Source organism: Electrona antarctica, assembly GCF_951216825.1.
Source record: "Electrona antarctica genome assembly, chromosome: 12".
Lineage (NCBI taxonomy): Eukaryota > Metazoa > Chordata > Actinopteri > Myctophiformes > Myctophidae > Electrona > Electrona antarctica.
In genome coordinates this window covers 23,073,743-23,093,057 of record NC_136793.1, presented here as the reverse complement: position 1 = coordinate 23,093,057, position 19,315 = coordinate 23,073,743, and the positions used below count along the sequence as shown (strand labels likewise).

Genomic DNA, 19,315 nt, shown 5'->3' with positions numbered 1-19,315 from the left:
GTACCAAGACATCAGAGACATATACTTTCCACGGATTACAATCACCCAAAGAGAGTTTGAAAACATGACTAATGACAAAAAACTCCCATATCTGTTGGGTGAAGTACAACAATGTGCAAACACAGCAGTGAGATTTGTGAGCTGCTGTGACAGGAGAAGGATGTAAAATGGAATACAAGCACCTTAAGGAATACAAACCATATGTGTACACTGTTTATCAAGTATAAAGCTAACGTATTCTATATGGATGTATATTGTATAACTATCTCTGACAGAAAATGCTTTTTATAGTTTCACAAGATAGTATTACCCAAAGTGCTAATATAACACAGCTCTGTTTACACCTTTATTTAATTCCTATTTATATCCAATATTTATTTGTAAATACATTGTTCTGTTTTGATTGTCTTGTTCCACTTCTGCTTTGGCAATGTAAACGTACGTTTTCTCATGCCAATAAAGCTCCTTTGAATTGAATTGAATTGAATTGAATTGAATTGAATTGAATTGAATTGAATTGAATTGAATTGAATTGAATTGAATTGAATTGAATTGAATTGAATTGAGAGTTTTGATTGATTGATTGAAATATGTATACAGTTTGCAGAATTACAGTACATTTCAAGCACAAACTCAATACAAAGGCTGTTAACTGTGAGTGGACGACCCAATTAAACATTACACTTGTTTACAATAGGGTCCACCATGTTCAATTCATCAAAACATTTAGATACGTACAAATAGACACTTCTATATAGACAAAGAACAGAACAGGAATTCATCATAATGGAGGTAAAAAGGGAAGAGAGAGAGAGAGAGAGAGAGAGAGAGAGAGAGTAGTTTTTTTCCCTCATACCTTTCAAAGAACCTGCTTGGGAGAGATATATTGTTTTCTGTTTTTTGTTTTGAGTGAGAAATATCACGATATCATTACAAAATAGAATGAATAGAATGTTTTCTTTTTTGTTTTGTTTAGGGTCCATCTCATCCATAATTACTACAGTGAAAGATGTCCCAATGGAAATCAGCCACAAGGTGGAGCAAAAGTACATCTGGTACTGATGATGTGGCAGCCCAGACCAAAACCTGGCACCAACTTGCCAAATAAAAACAGAACTTGTAGGCTGGGCTTGACTATCTCAACAGTTTTTTAACAAAACCACTCAACCAAGACTCATATCTTAATCATTTTTATGGATAACCACTTTATGTATATTAAAACACATCCTCTTCCACAGAACTATATGGTCATTTACTATATTTATTTTCCTGCAATGCCAGATATAGCACTATACTAAAATGTAGCCTACATGTTCTTGCTGACTGTAAATCTCTCTGGATTTAGTGGATTATTATGCTAAATGCCTAAATTGTAATTTAAATGTAAGACATTGACAAGCATTCCTTAGTAGGCCTAATGTGACTTTTAAACAATCCTTAATGGACACTCTTTTAATATGAGAGGTCGACTAGGCCTAACTATCTCTAAACAGCTGCATTCTATTCTTATCTCTATTTTCTATGGTCTTTCTTTCATTGTTGAAACTGCTACTATTGTTGTTGTGGCTCAGGGCCAACATATAGGCTAGGCTACTCTATTGTCCGATTCAGTGTATGAAGGAGCACAAAACGAAGCAGCAGCTCTATTGTGAGTGAAATGGCAAAGTAATAGAATCCCACAGGGAGGGAATGTTGTAGTGACGCTGTAGTGACAACGTGGTGGAAGGCTGGAAGCTATGGGTGGAAGGAATTGGGCACAGAGGATTAGTCCAAGTTCTTAATGTGTGAAATATAAACAACCCATTTCATTTAAAACAACAGATTTTTTTTGGCTATGATTAGGTATGGAATTAATTACCAACATTGTTTAAAGTATTGTGCAATCATAACTCAAAGTTTATTAGAATTATATTGTTTGGTGGGCGAGCACGTTTTGTCATAATGGTACAGTCCAACACAAGTTCGCCCCCAAATTGCTGCGCTATAAAAGTATACCACGCTCTAGGGTGCATAAGCTTTTTTTCTTTTACCAAGAGGACAAAATACATCAGAACGGCGCAGTCATGGAGCATACCGAAGTGATGAAGCCAGAAACTCTGGATGACCTGATCAAGATTTTGCATGCTATTTTTGAAAGTGACAATGTAAATGTCGAAGAGGTTCAGCACGTAATGGAATCATATGAGAGCAAGCCACAGGAATGGAAGAAATACGCCAAATCCGACCAGTACAGGTAAACACTTTTAATTTTAATTAAGTCTAGCTCACATTGCATGGTTGATCAGTGATTATAAAATCCACTTTGGGATTTCTAATTGTATAGGCTATAGGTCTTTAACTATTACCGTGAAAATGAATAAAATAAACTTATTCTGTCTATGCAATCGCAAACTGTTGCACGCATTCCACTTAATAAACCTATGTAAAATTCTTGAAATATGCATGTCTACATGTCTTCTGTTCATTCATTTGTTAGATAGTAGACTCCATGAGATAATGTTTTTAATGGTGTGTGTGAACGTATCATGTTTGATTTATTAAGATCTTGATGTTGCATAATGTTGTTGTTGTTTACATAATTAATATTCCAAGCCATGCCTAGCAAATTCTGTGTAAAACTTAGTTGATAATTTAGCTACATTCCATTCCACAACACCAAATCCCAGCATTTCAGTCGTGGTGTTTATGCACATTTATTTTTTCTGTAAAGTGTGGTAGGCTACTTTGCAAAATGTTTTTCAAAAATTCGAAAGAAAAAAAACAACCTCGCTTGCTTCACCAATCCAAGTGTTTTGATGAGAGAGGAGGAGTACAGAGGAAGGTGGGTGGCTGACTGACTGACTGGGTTATCCAATCAGCATTTAGAGACAGACACACCCGCTGATGTGCTGGGATTATCGCCCTCCAGGGAGCTGCAGCGGGCTCGGCTCGAAAATAATTGTTTTTAGAGTACGAAACTGATGTGATGATACAAACACGCAAATGCAGTGGACGAAGGGAACCCGCCAATTAATGCAATGAATTAAGTAATGCGAGAAAAACAATAATTGGGCGCCTACTATAGATGCAGGAATTAAAAGTGTAGGGTAATTTAAACAATTTTGTGACCAAATAATACAAGCAGGGATTACACGTTTTTAATAGATATTTGGATATTTCCTTTTGATTGTTATTATTTATAGTAGGCCTAACAGCTTTTCCTTATACTCTCAGTCAGTATCTTTACACATGACTTGTTATTACATGTAATGTGTTAGACATTTGCAGTTTGCAGAATTACAGTACATTTCAAGCACAAACTCAATACAAAGGCTGTTAACTGTGAGTGGACGACCCAATTAAGCATTACACTTGTTTACAACAGGGTCCACCATGTTCAATTCATCAAAACATTTAGAGACGTACAAATAGACACTTCTATATAGACAAAGAACAGTACAGGAATTCATCATAATGGAGGTAAAAAGGGAAAAGAAACATATACAGTGAGGGGAAAAAGGGGGGGGCGGTGGGGGGGGAAGCAATTACTTAGAAATATCCTGGTAGTTCTGGCTACCTGAAAACGTTCCAAAGAGGCAGAGCTATTCTTATGTGTTCTTCCACAACCTGGGTTACTTTGTTTAGCTAATGTGACTTCAAGATTCTCACTCATCACAATTCATTATAAATGTATTAAGCTTGAAATAGTGTTACATCTTGAAGTAGACATGGATATATGGAGGTCCCTGTGCTTTAAATTGTATTTTCTGTACACACAGTTTTTGTTTTCCCTTACTGTAAACTGCACTATATGCTGCATTATTATAGAAATCTTTGTGTTTTGCAGGTACACAAGGAACTTGGTGGATGAAGGGAATGGGAAGTTCAATCTCATGATTCTGTGCTGGGGAGAGGGTCATGGCAGGTGAGATGTTGATGTTGACACAAAACCCTAATTAAAATGATTTGAACAGAGTATATTGGTCACTAGTAGTTTTGTATTGGTTATTGTTGTTATTAAGACATAAAGTAGTAGTACCTGCAAAATGCCTGCAGATGATCATGTCTTAAAGGCCCTTTAAGACATGATCCCACAAAGAATGGTTCTGAGCATGGTTGATAACCTTCCAGTTGCATTTGTGCATGGCCTGGCCTGTCTTGTTTGAAAAAGGGCCAGCCAGACATAAAATTAGCCAGGTTTCCTGTCTGTCAGACTAATACAAACATGCTTACATAATCTTGAAAATACCTAATCTTTAGACTGATATCCACTATGTTGTAGTCTACTGTTATATGCTATAATACTGTGCCAAAGTCTTTGGGAAAAGTTTGTATTATCTGCAAATCATTTCATCCATTGACAACGTGCATAGCCTATATACGTGTGCATGTCGCACAGGGAATAATTATGGTATACCATCTGAAAAAACCTAGACTACAGATCTGGATATCAATGCATTTCTTAACAGCAACAATGCTGTAAGGTGAGATGCCTTAGAATGAACCTGTATTAATCCCCAGAGGGAAACTCAGGTAAAGCACAAGCTCTGACACTGTATCACTGTGTGTGTGTGTGTGTGTGTGTGTGTGTGTGTGTGTGTGTGTGTGTGTGTGTGTGTGTGTGTGTGTGTGTGTGTGTGTGTGTGTGTGTGTGTGTGTGTGTGCGTGCGTGTGTGCGTGCGTGCGTGCCTGCGTGCGTGCGTGCCTGCGTGCGTGCGTGCCTGCGTGCCTGCGTGCGTGCGTGCGTGCGTGCCTGCGTGCATGTGTGTGTTGTACACTTTGCAGTAGTATCCATGACCACACAGACTCCCACTGTTTCATGAAGCTGCTGCAGGGCCAACTGAAAGAGACGCTTTTTGAGTGGCCCGAGCATGAAAACAACATGGTGCAGAAATCACAGAGAATCCTACAGGAAAACTCTGTGGCTTACATCAACGGTGAGAAACTAAAACATTGTATTTGTTTCCCTGTTTGGTGAGTGTGTGTGTGTGTGGGGGGGGGGGGGGGGGGGGTATGATGCAACACTTGTTTCAATTGTTGTTTTTCAATTAGCCTTGGATCAAGACTATCATAGATGTATTGTATTTTATCAAGTCCGACTTTTGCTTTCGTATCTACAGTATATCTATGATAGTCTTGTATCTACCCCTCTAAAGCCCTAACTACACCAAAGGGTCAAGGCGGTTTTAGCGTTGTCCCTGTGGTGTGATATGTCTTGTTGCACGTTGACCCACATTTACCCTAGTGATTCAACGCATGGAATTCAATGGCCCAAACCACACCAAAGGGTCGAGACGGTTTTAGCGTTAACTCCTCGTTTTGACCCAAGGAGTTGCATGGTGACCCGTTGGTGTGGTTAGGGCTTAACAGTCACTGGACATCCGCACAAAAAAGTGTTGAGTTGCTGACCCTGTAGCCACAGATGTGAACTTGACATTCGGAACCTGTGTGCACTGTATCAGTCCGTAATTCTCAATACATATGGGTTTTAACCGATGTCGGATTCTGTCGGAAGTTCCCTATATACGTACCTCAACTAGAATCTTGCGCGTCTGTGGTGCGCTCACGTCTTACACCACGTGGTCTGTGTTGTTGTTGTTTTACCATGAATATCGTGTGTCCGAGTGAGACCCACACACAAACCGTACATATTGAACGAAGGTAGACGTTGTGTATTTGGCCACTGACCGTGTTGTTCCGTGTTGTTTTCTTTTAATAAGAGAGAGAGACAGAGATAATCCAAGTGGGTCCGTGGTGTTATTGCTTTCCCTTGTTCGATGCGATACAGAATAGGACTCAAATTTTACTTTCACTTTCAACACGGAGCAACAAACTGCTGCTTGCAGGAAAGGCCAGCAGTCGCAAACCCACCCAGCTGGGTTGAAGACACAGAGGTAACGTCAGTGATGTATCATGGCCAGAAAGCACAGGCGTAACCGGCACTTCTGCATACTCTGCATACATCATGGTCTATGACTAGGCGACCAGAACTGTGCACAAAGCTGCACTAAATTTTTCATTGTGCTTATTTGCATTGTGCGTGGAATTCTCTGACATGTAATAATAGATGGGAGGTAGTGGAGGGTTGCATCAGGTGAAAGCCGGTATTACACTCGTCACTCGATGTAAACAGGATGTAGACGAGGAAATAAAATAATGGCACTCAGGCACAAACAACATTAAAACACAAATCTATTGAAAAATACGGACTAATAGTGCACAGAGGTTCCTAAAGTCGAGTTAACATCCATGGCAACAGGGTCAGACTCAACACTTTGTTATTTTTGTACATGGACTTAGAACAGGGCTGTATACTGCGTCAAAATTTGTCCCTGATATTTGGCCCAACCCGGCCCATCACAACCGCCACACAAAAAACAAAAGTCAGAATCCAAGGCTGTTTTCAATACAAAGTTGTTCAGATTCAAATGAAATCTCAATGACACCTTTGAAAAGTGCTGCAGATCATGTGAGAATTCTGAATTGGTTCTGATTTGGCCATAGGAAACAACTGGCTTCAATTGATCTGTCTCTCAAGACGTACATGTGCAGAATTGCTCTAAAATTAAAACAGGAATTGAATCCAGTCCAGTCACGGTTCTAGCAATGAATACTTGGTACTTACTACCACTGACGTTCTCAGCCACTAATCTATCCAATGCAGGGACGAAATGTTCTTATAATCTTCGTAGGGGCACGCCCCCGCCCCCAGACTGGCCGAGGTGTTAGGAATGTAGAAAAACTAGAAATCCCCTAAAATCATCAAGGGGGCTCGAGCCCCGCAGCCCCCACGTAGTCGTCGTCACTGATCCAATGCATTGAAAGGTATTCAGGTTGGTAACAAGACAACTCACCCCTTTTCTGTTTTCCTCCCGGAATTTTCCCCAGTGAGGGGTGGGAGAGGCTGGACAGCAGACGGCTGGACTTTGAATTTATCTAACTATAAACTTTCACGGCAGCAGACAGCCTAAGTACAAATATAATTTATGAAAAGCTACTACAGTGAAGTCTGTTCACAGAAGTTGTTGTAGGCTATGTGGGGATTATCTGACGAGGTACCATTTGAGTGGGAAAAATCTTACATATACTAAATAATACTAAATTGTTTATAGGGTCAATATAAGTAAAATAATATAGCCTTTCCACAGGAGTATCTTTTTATATTTGTCCAAAAAGAATACAAACAGCCAATAGCATATTACAAAGTTATCCCCCTCACTGGGGAAAATTCCGGGAGGAAAAACGGGCAAGCACCGGGGTGAGTTGTCTTGTATTCTTCAGGTTTGGATGACCAACTATTTAGCCCAAAGCTGACAGAACCCTAGTGTTGTCTTTGGTGAGGGCATGGTCAGTAACTGACTGTTGACCCGAAGCCCCTGACCCCCATCTCACAGCTATTCGACATGTCAATACTTTACATTCCTGTAGCATTTGCAGTGTATAAATGTGTGCGTGTGTGTGTGTGTGTGTGTGTGTGTGTGTGTGTGTGTGTGTGTGTGTGTGTGTGTGTGTGTGTGTGTGTGTGTGTGTGTGTGTGTGTGTGTGTGTGTGTGTGTGTGTGTGTGTCTTAGACTCCATGGGCTTGCATCGGGTGGAAAATGCCAGCCATACAGATTGCGCCGCCAGTTTGCACCTGTACAGTCCCCCGTTCGAGAACTGCCAGACCTTTGACCAGCGGACAGGACACAAGAACACCGTCAAGATGACCTTCTGGAGCAAATATGGAGAAAGGACTCCATTTGTAAGAAACCTTTGTGAAATTTTACCAGTCACAGACATTCTCTCTACTTCAAAACTCAAGGGGCCAATTTAGGATTACCCACAGTCGTAGTAGAGATAGGTCATAAGCACCCTACTTCCGTGTTCGTCCATCTTCCTTATGTATGTAACAAATGATATATAGAATACTCACAACATGTTAATATCGTAATAAGAAGTCCAAGTTACAATATCTATCACAATATATAAAACATTGGGGGTGAAATGCCATGTAATAGAATCCCACAGAAGGAAATGTTTTAGTGAGAATGTGGTGAAAGGAATTGGGCACAAAGAGGATTAGTCCTTAATGTGTGAGATAAACAACGACTCTCATTTAATTAAAGCATAACCAATTTCTTTGTAAAATATCTGCTATGATTAGGTATATGGAAATAATTACCAATATTAATTAAAGTATTGTGCATATCTCAAAGTTTATTCGAATTGTATTGTTCAGTGGATGCCGACCTTTTGTGATAATGGTACAGTCCGCCCGCAAATTGCTGCACTATAAATTATCATGCTCAGCAGGGTGCATTGCTTTTTACCAAGAGGACAAAATATATCATAACGGCACAGTCATGGAGCAAACCGAAGTGATGAAGTCAGAAACTCTAGATGACCTGAGCATTAACACAATCAACCACTAACCTCCCTCCCTTATGTAACACCTGGCTCCAACATGTTAACTGACCTCCTAAATCCATCGTTGTAGACAACCGAAAACAGCATTAAGACGTTGGATATGTTCGACCTTGTTATTTCTTCTGTTCTCATGCTGTCTTAGGAAAGTGGGCTCCAAACACTACTAGTAGTAATTTGGCTTGACTTAAGTTTTGAACAGGTTGTTGTGATTTAACAAGCTTCTCTGAGTGCCGATCATGTTGGAGATATTTCCTGCAGTATTACACATTATATTGCACATTAGTCCGACATCCCGTTAGTCCGACTACGTGGCCGGTTAAGACTCACCCTGTGGCTTCCACGTGTGGTTATGGTTAGGGTTTGGGATGGGGTTAGTATGGGTCGGACTAATGTACCTATGTAGTTTAAACATAGGTACATAGGTTTCATGGCTGAGTACAGAATAGATATGACATGATGTATAATCAAATTTCATCTTTAAGGGGACAAGTGATGCAATTGATGATATCCCGTGCAAATCATAAACTCTTTTCACATAGCCACTTGACAAGTCTCTCTGTTCAAAAGTCCATAGTGTGGAGAGTGCAGGCTAAAAGCTGAGACAGACTTAAGAGCACATTGAATTGATCAAATCACCTATATCACCTGTCATTTAAGGAGCTTGCACACTGATGCGTTTTTCAGATTAGGTCATTGCAAACTGGTGCGTTTTTGGAAAGACGGTGGAAAAAACAGCGGCTCTGAGATTCGTTCCAATATTCAGGTCCGAAAACGCAGAAATGTGCAGGGACCTTTAATTCATTAACCTTTTCTCAAATGAGAATGTATTTAAGAGCTTGATGTACTTTGTAGCGCACAACACAGGCATGGAACTAAAAATAAATGTGGCTTCAGACTATATGACAGTGAGCTTATCTTGATAGTTTCAGACAGTAGTAACAAAGGCAAAGTATTTTTTAAAGTTGTAAAACATTATGCCACAGCTTTCATTGGCTGACATGAAATTGTACATTTCACAGCAATCTTCAGTGTTTAAAGTTAATGTTTAGAGGTAAGCTGAGATAAGAAGCTGGAGTTGAGTCTATTCACCCAATCAACTTTGCATTGATAAAGCAAAATCATCTAGTTATTCTAAACTTTAAATTAGCTTACTTTATCCATGCTAAAGCCAAACCTTTAATCTAACTCAATATGAACAATAATATATGCTGAAATAATAACTTCAGCATAAAAACTTTAAAAAGGCTTTATTATGCCAGGAAATCTGTGGTTATCATTAAGTCTTTCCAACCTCATTAAGCACTGCTCTATAAGCAAATTTGGTAGCCCCCCTAGAGTATTTTAAGACACAGTGAACATTTACTGGACAAATGGAAAGTTTCCATTTCATACTCATGCTGGGAATCTGTTTCCAGTTGTTGCCAGATGTTTCAACTGGAACATAACATTCCACAAGGCAAATGACTTAATACATGGAGCATTTCTTATCTTATGTTTTTTAGAATGTAGGATGTTACAGTAGGTCTAATTTTTGTTTTTGTATTCTTGGACTAAGGTGCCCTTTTGCAGTTGAAAACGCCTACTGTAGATTGGTCATGTGCCAACAGCACTGGCCTTATCAGAAATCTACCAATTGCATAAGTATACCTTGACCACAGTTACGTCTAGTTTGCGCATCATATTACAACACAAGAGATAAGATAAGATAGTATTAGTACATAATGAACTCCACCTGCTTACCTCAACACACATCACTTCTACGCTCTAATAGTGTTATTGAAGTTCATTGTGTGTGTGTGTGTGTGCGTGCGTGCGTGCGTGTGTGCGTGCGTGCGTGCGTGCGCGTGCGTGTGTTTTTCTATGTACACTTGCAGTGCTGGCATAACGAACAGGAGTGCATGCAAATTAGTACAGTAAATGAACAGAGTCATGGTGCTAGGTGTTAACTGTTTTTTCGTTTCTTTTACTATTTCCATAGGCGATCACATCGTCACAGGAGAACAACTAAGCCCACTGAAGGAAGCAGAAGATGGCTTACATCTAAAGTGACAATGTTGTAAATTGAGAGTAAGGGAAACTGCAGAGGAGGCGAAATGTGGACCTGTACTATGACTAAGCAACCCATTTAAAATCAGGAGCAGGCCAGTTCAAAAGGACATGCCAGTAATTAGAATGGCTTTATCACTGCCCAGTGCGAGCTTGGCAAATACTGATGAGCACAGGACGAATGCATGAATAGGCTCGGCCACGGATTGAATCTGCCCTTTGTTTGTTGGGCCAGAGGAGACCCTTTTCCAATAACAACATTCCTGTGTTTCCATGACCTGTACAACCACACTTCTGTACTGTTACGCCTGTAGTTGAAGGGAAGGGTGTTAGAATTTCAGAGGGGAAATGTTACTTTATAGTATTTCTCTTCAGTCACATAAAAGCCACTTTAGAGAGGAAAAGCATTCTGTGATAAACAGTCTATGGAGCACTTTTATAGCCTTATTTACTGTTGATTCATGCCACTCGAAATTTGTCTTAACACCTGTTGAAGATTGTGATGAAATGTAACAGCGGATGAAAGTGAGCTTCTTTTTTGCATTATTTTGACAAAAAGTTAAAGCTTTATAGATGTGTTATTTTTTGTAAATGCTATGCCTGTAATTTATTTGCGAACTATTCTGTTGATAGGGCTTTGACAAGTGTTTTAATCGGCAGGCTACTTTAATGTCATTCCAATTGTTTGAATGCAATTGTTATTAGACGAGTCTGGGGGAGGGGAGATTTAGTTTTCTATGCAGACATGTCTTTAGGGCACAGCTCTTACTTTTGCTCAGGATTTTGGCCCTTTGTTTTAATTATAGCTGTATTTATATACTTTGTAGTTTTGCAACATAGCACCTACTATAGGAATGTAATTTGCATGCATGATTTCTATGATATGTCAAATGACAAATCTGGCCCTGACTGTAGACCATTAAACACTTTTACCTATGTCATAACCAATGTTTCCAGTTGCTTTCTTTATTTATACTAGAGCGGTGCCCTTTGGGGCACTGGCCTACTTGGAACGATGCAAGTTGGAAATGAATGCCCCACCCAGATATAATGTCTGTGCCCCTTTTATGCCCATATATGGAGTTCATTGTCAGGCATGCCCAAATATGGAGTAAGGCCATACATACATGGTCTACTTGTGTGCAAGGCGCAAATTGGCATCTCGATAGAGTGCATTTCTAGTTATGTCTGTGTCCCTTATGGTTTAAAAATAATAATATATTTTACACAGAACAGTACCCAACATTGGTTAATAACCATTGATCGAGGAATCTGTATGAACTAAACTTAATAATAATAATAATAATGGTAATAATAATAATAATAAACTTTTAAAATACATTTTGTCCTGGATCTTCTTGAGTAGTTTATTGATGTAGAATCAACATATGTTGATTCATCATTGGATGGTGGATAATGATGTGTACCATAATGATGGCAATGCAGACAAGCAAGACTTTTATGGCAGAGCATGGCACCAGTTTAGCATGCCAACTTAATGTCATGCAGTCATATTGGTTGATCAATAACAATGGAGTGTGTTTGTGAGGAGGGAGCTGTTGGGATTACATGGAAGTGTACGTGCAAAAAATCTTGTTTTTTCAGCATACGTTATCTTGACCAATCAATACATTATGGTTTTATGATGTGCTATTAGTAGTATTATGGTACCAGTTATTAGCCCATTATGTTTGTCCACCTTGCACTTGCTTGTCAACAGACTGGCAAGCAACTATTGGCTAATAGTGTGTGTAAACTGTGTATACTGTATGGGTAAGAAAAATGTGTGTGTAATGACCTTAATTACCATGATCGAGTCAATAGAGGGTATGCGCGTGACATCATCATCAAACCAGGAAGTTATGCGGGAACGCCTACTGAGTGGCAAAAAACTACTTTCTGGCCTTGACAGCCCATACATCCACACAGAAAAGTCATATCTGATTGCATTAAATAACATTAAACAATGTTAAACTCACTTTGCCTGTTGCTTTGCCACTCGATGTGCCATTCACTTTAAGCATGCGCATACTCTCTATAGACAATGGATAGAGCATTTCAACTTTATACTTTACTCCGTTCCTCCTGTTATACTTTATTATACTTTAAATGAGGATAATGCAAACACAAAGATCAGGAGTTGGGTATACTCCTAATATGTTACAAGTCCAAGGGCCAAATATCACAATGAATGAGTTCAGTCTAATCATCTAATGTATCTTTAAGAATTAACTTCAAGTGCAAAATGTGTTAAATAAGTGAACATTTAAATAATCATATCTTTTTTTAGAAACACTGGTGTCACAACCCAATGATCTAATAGTACTGCAACTACCTGCAGGAATGTGGCAACTTTGATTGATTGATTGAAATATTTATTAACAGTGTGCAGAATTACAGTACATTTCAAGCACAACTCAATACAAAGACTGTTAACTGTGAGTGGATGACCCAATAAAGCATTACACTTGTTTACAAGAGGGTCCACCTTGTTCAATTCATCAAAACATTTAGAGACATACAAATAGACACTTCTATATAGCCAAAGAACAGAGCAGGAATTCATGATAAAGGAGGTAAAAGGGAAAATAAACTTAAACAGTGAGAGGAAAAAGGGGGGGTGGGGGGGATTTCAGATTTTACGGGGGCCGGTTTCGAACTTGTGTTTTAAAATCAGATGAAGGCAACTAATACACTATTTACTTGACCTGTCAGTGTCATCATAGGCGTCCGTCGGTCAGGGTTGACCATGGTTTCGCACTGCTACTCCACACTGCACTGGTCTTGTACCTTTTCCTGGGACATTTACATTTCCGCTGAGATAAGGGCTCCAGTTTGTTTTGCACTTATTGACCAAAAAACAAATATGCGTCATCAGAACATTGCCAGTTCCCTTTGATGAAAGAACAGTGTGTGTCATATAAACCTTTTTCAGGTTGTAACCATGCCAGCCCATGGCCAGTTATAATACTGGCCATGATGGGCAAAAGTCATGAAGGCACAGCATGGGCTTACTTCTACATTTCCCCTTTTTATAAGAGGCGATGGTGATAATATGCCACAGTCACTGGGAGACAAGTTTTAAATCACTGAGACAAATTTACTGGGTAAGCAGTAAACATCTCAAAGTAAGCAATTTAGCCTAGATTCAGTTAATGTGATAGTTTAATAGGGCCCAAACCACATTGGTGCAAAATGCCTTCTTCAGCATACAGTATGCCCATCAGTTGGACTCCAGGATTGTTTCCTGTGGCTCATTCCTTCCCTCTCTGTACGCCTTTCATGTGTCTCTCTTACTGTCGTTATCGAAGTAAAGCAGAAGGGAGAAGCTTATAAAATGCCCCCCAGTGAAATTGCATGCCTTCAAAACACCAAAACAAAACAGTGAAATCATAAAATGCTATGTCATTGCTGTAGTGTGTAGTCCCTCCACAGTAAAAAAACAAAACAAAATTTAGCTACAAGTTTGATATTATAGATAAATGCTCTTATGTAATGCAATTTAAGACATTTTATTCTTATTCTTGACATTGTATCATTTAAATCAATCCCAGGCATCAATGCCATGAAATATTTTTCATACCTGGTGGTACATTTCAGCTGTGAAACTAAGTTTGTTCCTAGTGTACTATAATGTCCCATTTGATTTTATTTAGTTATCCTAAGGCATTACCCTGGCTTTTCTGGGCAACATATGGACACAATTCACTGCAACATTCAAATGAAAACCATAAAATTCAGCCACAGGATCAAAAAGCTACTGAAAGATTCCACGTTAAAGGAATGCTATATAATTAAAGCAGCCAGGCTTTATTGTTCCTTGGATCCCGTCATGAAGCAAAGTGATAAAAAAAGTTGTTGTTCATGCTTTGTCAGCTTGCTAAACAGGTTAAATGTAAACAGTTCTGCTGCTTGTATTTTGTAATATTCAACCCGTCCTGGATTTCTCAGCCCACTCTTCCTCACAGAATGTAATGTTGCCCCCCCACCCCCACCAGTATCATATCTTTAATACAACCAGCTGTGACAATACTCGTAAAATATAAATTTAAAGATTTATGATCTTTACTTAAGCCCTTCCTTTGTTCTGGTTGGGGCACAGATTGCTATGAACTACAAAGTAAAACTTGAAGTGGAAATCAATTGACACAGACTTAACGGCAAACTTCAATGCCTTGCTATCCACAGTAGTTTGCCTATATAGGCTGCCTGCATACTATACATTGACTGGGGTCAGTCCCATACATTATCATCTGTATATACTATACAGAATTATCAACACTGCATGACTTTTGTGCGTACTCTAATAGTAGAAGCTTAACAGATATAAACATTAACCAATGTCACCTTTGCTTTCTTCCTGCAGTCTCTTCATTCTAAACCTCATCCAATAACCGTTTTACTTTATTTAGCCCCTCCTATATTCAGCTATTAGTGTAGATTTTCGTCTTAAACATTAAATTCCAATTGATAATGAATGGAGAATTTACATCATATGTGGACGAGCAAATTGGCTATTTTTGTCCCATACAAACATTAAATTCCTATAGACAATGAATGGAGAATGTACGTCATATGTGGACGAGCAAATCGACACGTTACGTCATGATGATGTACAATGATAAGAGTGCCCTCACTTCACACAGGTGTGATTTTTTACCCTAGGTTCTGGTTTTACCAGAGACCTTCGTCAATTAAAGACCAAAGCATTCTTTTCATTACTAGACATCATTATTTTCTGTTAAGTTGAAAGAAGGCTGTCCCACCTACCCAAAAATCATGGGGGGAGGAGGTGATGACATAGCCTACCTAAAAATATAACATTTATGATACAATATCCAAGGAGAAAAGCAGAAGTTTGTAAGTCAAAGAAAGAAAAAATAAATAATATATATTGAACACAAATGTGCATTGTACACACAAACACAAGCTACTGTACCCTGTATATATAGTTTAAGTTTGGTCAAAAGTCCCACGAGCTGGGGTGCTTGAGGGGATAGCACACTGCTTTTATTTCCTTGTGAGGACCAGATCCAGCTCATCAAGTTAGCATTCAAGCCATTGAATACCATTCAATGGCTTGGCTCAATACCATTGAGCCTGGCCTTCAACTATAAACTATTTATTATGTTTTACCCTCATCCAACCAGGTACTCTAATTTGTCCATTCTCTAATCCTTGCTCAAACATGGGAGTGAGAAGAAAGCTCCCTTCTCTTACAAAATTACTTATTTGAGTAATTCTAATTTTAGCCATATACTTCATTTGCACACATTGCATTGTCCCCACTTTCAACACAACTACTAAGGCAGATAGCATGTACTGTAGCTATTCCATGATGATGTAACTGTTCCCCTTTTTCTCCACTGAATTCTGTAATAACTGTAGAGCTGGAAAATCTATTAACATGCTGAGCAAACTGGTAAAATGATATGATATGATATATTACTTTATTGTCAGTTCGCACTGAAATTCGTTTTGCGACCCAGCGGCCTTGTATGCAATACATATACACATTTGACATAACACAGGACAAAAAAAAAAGAAATAAAATACAGTTACATACATAGAGAACATAAGGGCAGAAAGCAATGTCCACAGCTCAGTCTAGTTCTGGCCAAAATCCTGATTAAGCCTCAGAGTTGATTGATGGACAAAAGACCTCTTCAGTCTGACCTTATTGTATGCTGGAACACCATATCTCCTTCCTGAAGGCAGCAACCTATACTCTCCATACAAGACATGGCTAGTATTAGAGGTAATATTCCTTGCTAACCTTAGGATGCTGTTATCATATGTGGCTGTATAGAGCCTCTGAAGTGGTTGTCCAACAATCTTTGAACAAATGTTTAGTTGTTGCAGCATCTGTGACTTTAAGGCTACAGACAAGCATCCATACCAGGTGGTACTACAGTACTGAAGAACACTCATAATAACAGAAGTGAAAAACAAAAGAAGAATCCGTCTACTAGCACCAAAGGATCTTAAACGGCGAAGGAAATAGATTCTTTGCTTTGTTTTCTTACACACTGATTCAGTCTGATCTTTCCACGACAGTAGGTGATCTATTTCTACTCCTAGATATTTATATGAACATACCTGGTTGATCTGTTCACTATGAATAGTGATGGGGGATCTGTGTGTCTCTAGAGGTGCACCAAAAATAATCTCTTCTGTCTTTTTTGTGTTAATGATGAGAGCGTTGTTATCACTCCATTCAACCACTTTATTTACTCTGTGTTGGTGCAGTCCAGGATCACTGGAACTATCTAGAAGAGAAATTAAAGTTGTATCATCTGAGTACTTTAGAATGTACTGATCTAGTGTGTCGGTGCGACAATCAGACAGACATTCCTCAGTACGACAGCTGTCAGTATAAAGGGTGAAAAGTACAGCTGAGCTTACACACCCCTGGGGGGCCCCAACATTTGTAGTTAATGCTGAAGAGAGGCTTGTGTTCACTTTCACCCTCTGTACTCTGTTAGTAAGAAAGGAAGCATACCAGTGAATTAAGTATGGATTCAGTTCCAACTGTACCATCTTTGACACTAGTATGTCAGACTGTATTGTATTGAAAGCTGAAGAGAAGTCTAAGAACAGCACCCTTGCATAATTCTTATTTGACTTATCTAGGTGTTTCGTAATTAGGTGGACCAGTGTGACAACCGCATCCTCTGTGCCGCAACCCTTTTTATAAGCAAACTGACAGGGGTCGAATTTATCTTTGGTTATACTAACAAGATGTTGTAAAAGTATTCTTTCGAGTGATTTCATAATCACTGAAGTGAGGGCTATGGGTCTATAATCCTTATGTTCTTTTGGACATTGGATTTTGGGTAATGGCTTTATATGTGAGGTTTTCCAAGACAGAGGAATTGTGTGTGTGTCTACAGAGGTTTGAAATATTGGTTGCCACACTGGAGCCAACTCAGATGCAAAATTCTTAAGGAGGAAGGCACTGCACTCATCCGGCCCACTGGCTTTCCTTGTGTTAGTACACTGGAACACTTTCCTGACATCCTCCTCTGTGATGATGATTCTGTCTGAGGGGGCAGGTGTTATAGCCTTAAGTATATCAGTGCACTTATAAGAATTGTCCAGTGATTCGAATCTGGCAAAGAAAGTGTTTAGGTCGTCAGCAAGGCCAGGTTCATTGTCTGTCGTGATAGGTTTGGTTGGGGCTGACATTCCTGTCATAGATTTCATTGTGTCCCATACCTTTTTATGATTATTAGTCCTGAACACATTCTCTAGACGCTGGCCATGTGCCAATTTTGCCTGCCTCATTTTGTTTTTTAGCTTTTTTTCTGTTACTTTCAGTGCACTAAGATCTTTGTTTATGAAGGCTGTTTTCCTTTCATTTATTACCTCTTTTATATCCTTGGTCACATATGATTTATTATTTGGGTAGATTTTTATCTCCTTTTTCGGAACAACCAAATCGACACAGAAATTAATGTAATCATTTGTGACCATAGTGATTTCATCCAATGAACCATTTCCAAAAGTCTCCCAGTCGGTCAAGTCCAGGCATGCTTTTAGTTGTTCCCTGCTTTCGTTTGTCCATGTCCTAACTATTTTCTTTTCCAGCTTCCCCCTCTTTAGTTTTGACTTGTAAACTGGAGTTAAGCACACAACATTATGATCAGAGGTCTCTATAGGTGGCCCAACCTTGGCTACAAAAGCATTTGCAATGTTCACATAGCACTTGTCCAGAATGTTATTTTCCCTTGTTGCATCCTTTACATATTGTTCGAATCCAGGCAACACAGTGTCCAAATAACACTGGTTCAGATCTCCAAGCACGATGGCTGGTGCCTCTGGGTACTGCAGTTGAAGTTCATGTACACAGTCAGCAATGGTTTTTGCTGCTTGTTTAGCTCTTCCTGGCCCTTTTGGGGGCACATAAACGACAAACAGTAGAATGCAACCAAATTCGCGGGGCAGGTAAAATGGTCTTAAAGTCATGCCCAGGATCTCTACATTAGGATCGTCACATATCCTAACTTTGACAGAGTAGGCTCGACACCAGAGATCATTGATGTATACACAAAATGATTACTAGCAGCACTGTCAGCATTCTTAAGTGAATCAGAAGTAGACACTGGAGATGACCACATGGTTCATGATCTATACTTGTTGCCACCGTTGTAGAGACTAAATAGTTTTGGTTTTTTACTGGCTGGTGTTTTGTCTTCAGTCGGAACACTTCTTCCAAGGTCCGACTGACAACTACAAATCTTGCCTCGTTCCCATTACCTTGTGTCACTCAGGGACACAACGGCACCAGAAAAGATAGTAAACAAGAATATGCAGTAAACATAAACACGGATCCCCCTTGGGGATACTCTGTAGTCTGTTACTATTCTTAAACTAGGGCAGTCTGGATTTTGTGATTAAATGTGATAGGAGGATGCAAACTGCTACCTTTGAACAAATCTGCTTAGTAAGTGTAACCTGTTTATGTGTGTGCCCACACACACACACACACACACACACACACACACACACACACACACACACACACACACACACACACACACACACACACACACACACACACACACACACACACACACACACACACACACACACACACACACACACACACACACACACACACACACACACACACACACACACACACACACACACACACACACATTGAAAGAGTCCATGATGAGACTTCCCTCTCTACAGGCAATGGTGTAAAGTAACTAAGTAGATGTACTTACTTAACTTGTACTGTACTTAACTTTTGAGATGTTTTTACTATACTGGAGTGTTTCCAATTTTCAGTACTTTTACAGGCAAATATTACACTTTTTCTCCACTACAGTGATTTGAAAACTAGTTACTAGTTACTTTGTTGATATAGATTATT

The 19,315-nt window shown here is 39.3% G+C and overlaps 1 protein-coding gene across 1 annotated transcript; it reads left to right on the top strand.

Annotated features, from left to right (window-relative positions):
* The first annotated feature begins 2,021 nt into the window (after positions 1-2,021).
* On the top strand, positions 2,022-11,375 carry cdo1 (cysteine dioxygenase, type I). The gene is made up of 5 exons (XM_079516103.1): positions 2,022-2,233; positions 3,827-3,904; positions 4,765-4,916; positions 7,551-7,720; positions 10,364-11,375. The coding sequence occupies exons 1-5, from the start codon at positions 2,064-2,066 to the stop codon at positions 10,391-10,393; spliced, it is 600 nt and encodes a 199-aa protein (XP_079372229.1). The 5' UTR covers positions 2,022-2,063; the 3' UTR covers positions 10,394-11,375.
* Positions 11,376-19,315: the final 7,940 nt, after the last annotated feature.

What these genes read in the sequence shown, in the direction of transcription:
- cdo1 (XM_079516103.1), top strand. Translation starts at nt 2,064, where the DNA reads ATGGAGCATACCGAAGTGATGAAGCCAGAAACTCTGGATGACCTGATC. An exon ending in CTCTGTGGCTTACATCAACG is followed by an intron (nt 4,917 to 7,550) that starts GTGAGAAACTAA and finishes TGTGTGTCTTAG; the next exon opens with ACTCCATGGGCTTGCATCGG. An exon ending in ATGGAGAAAGGACTCCATTT is followed by an intron (nt 7,721 to 10,363) that starts GTAAGAAACCTT and finishes CTATTTCCATAG; the next exon opens with GCGATCACATCGTCACAGGA.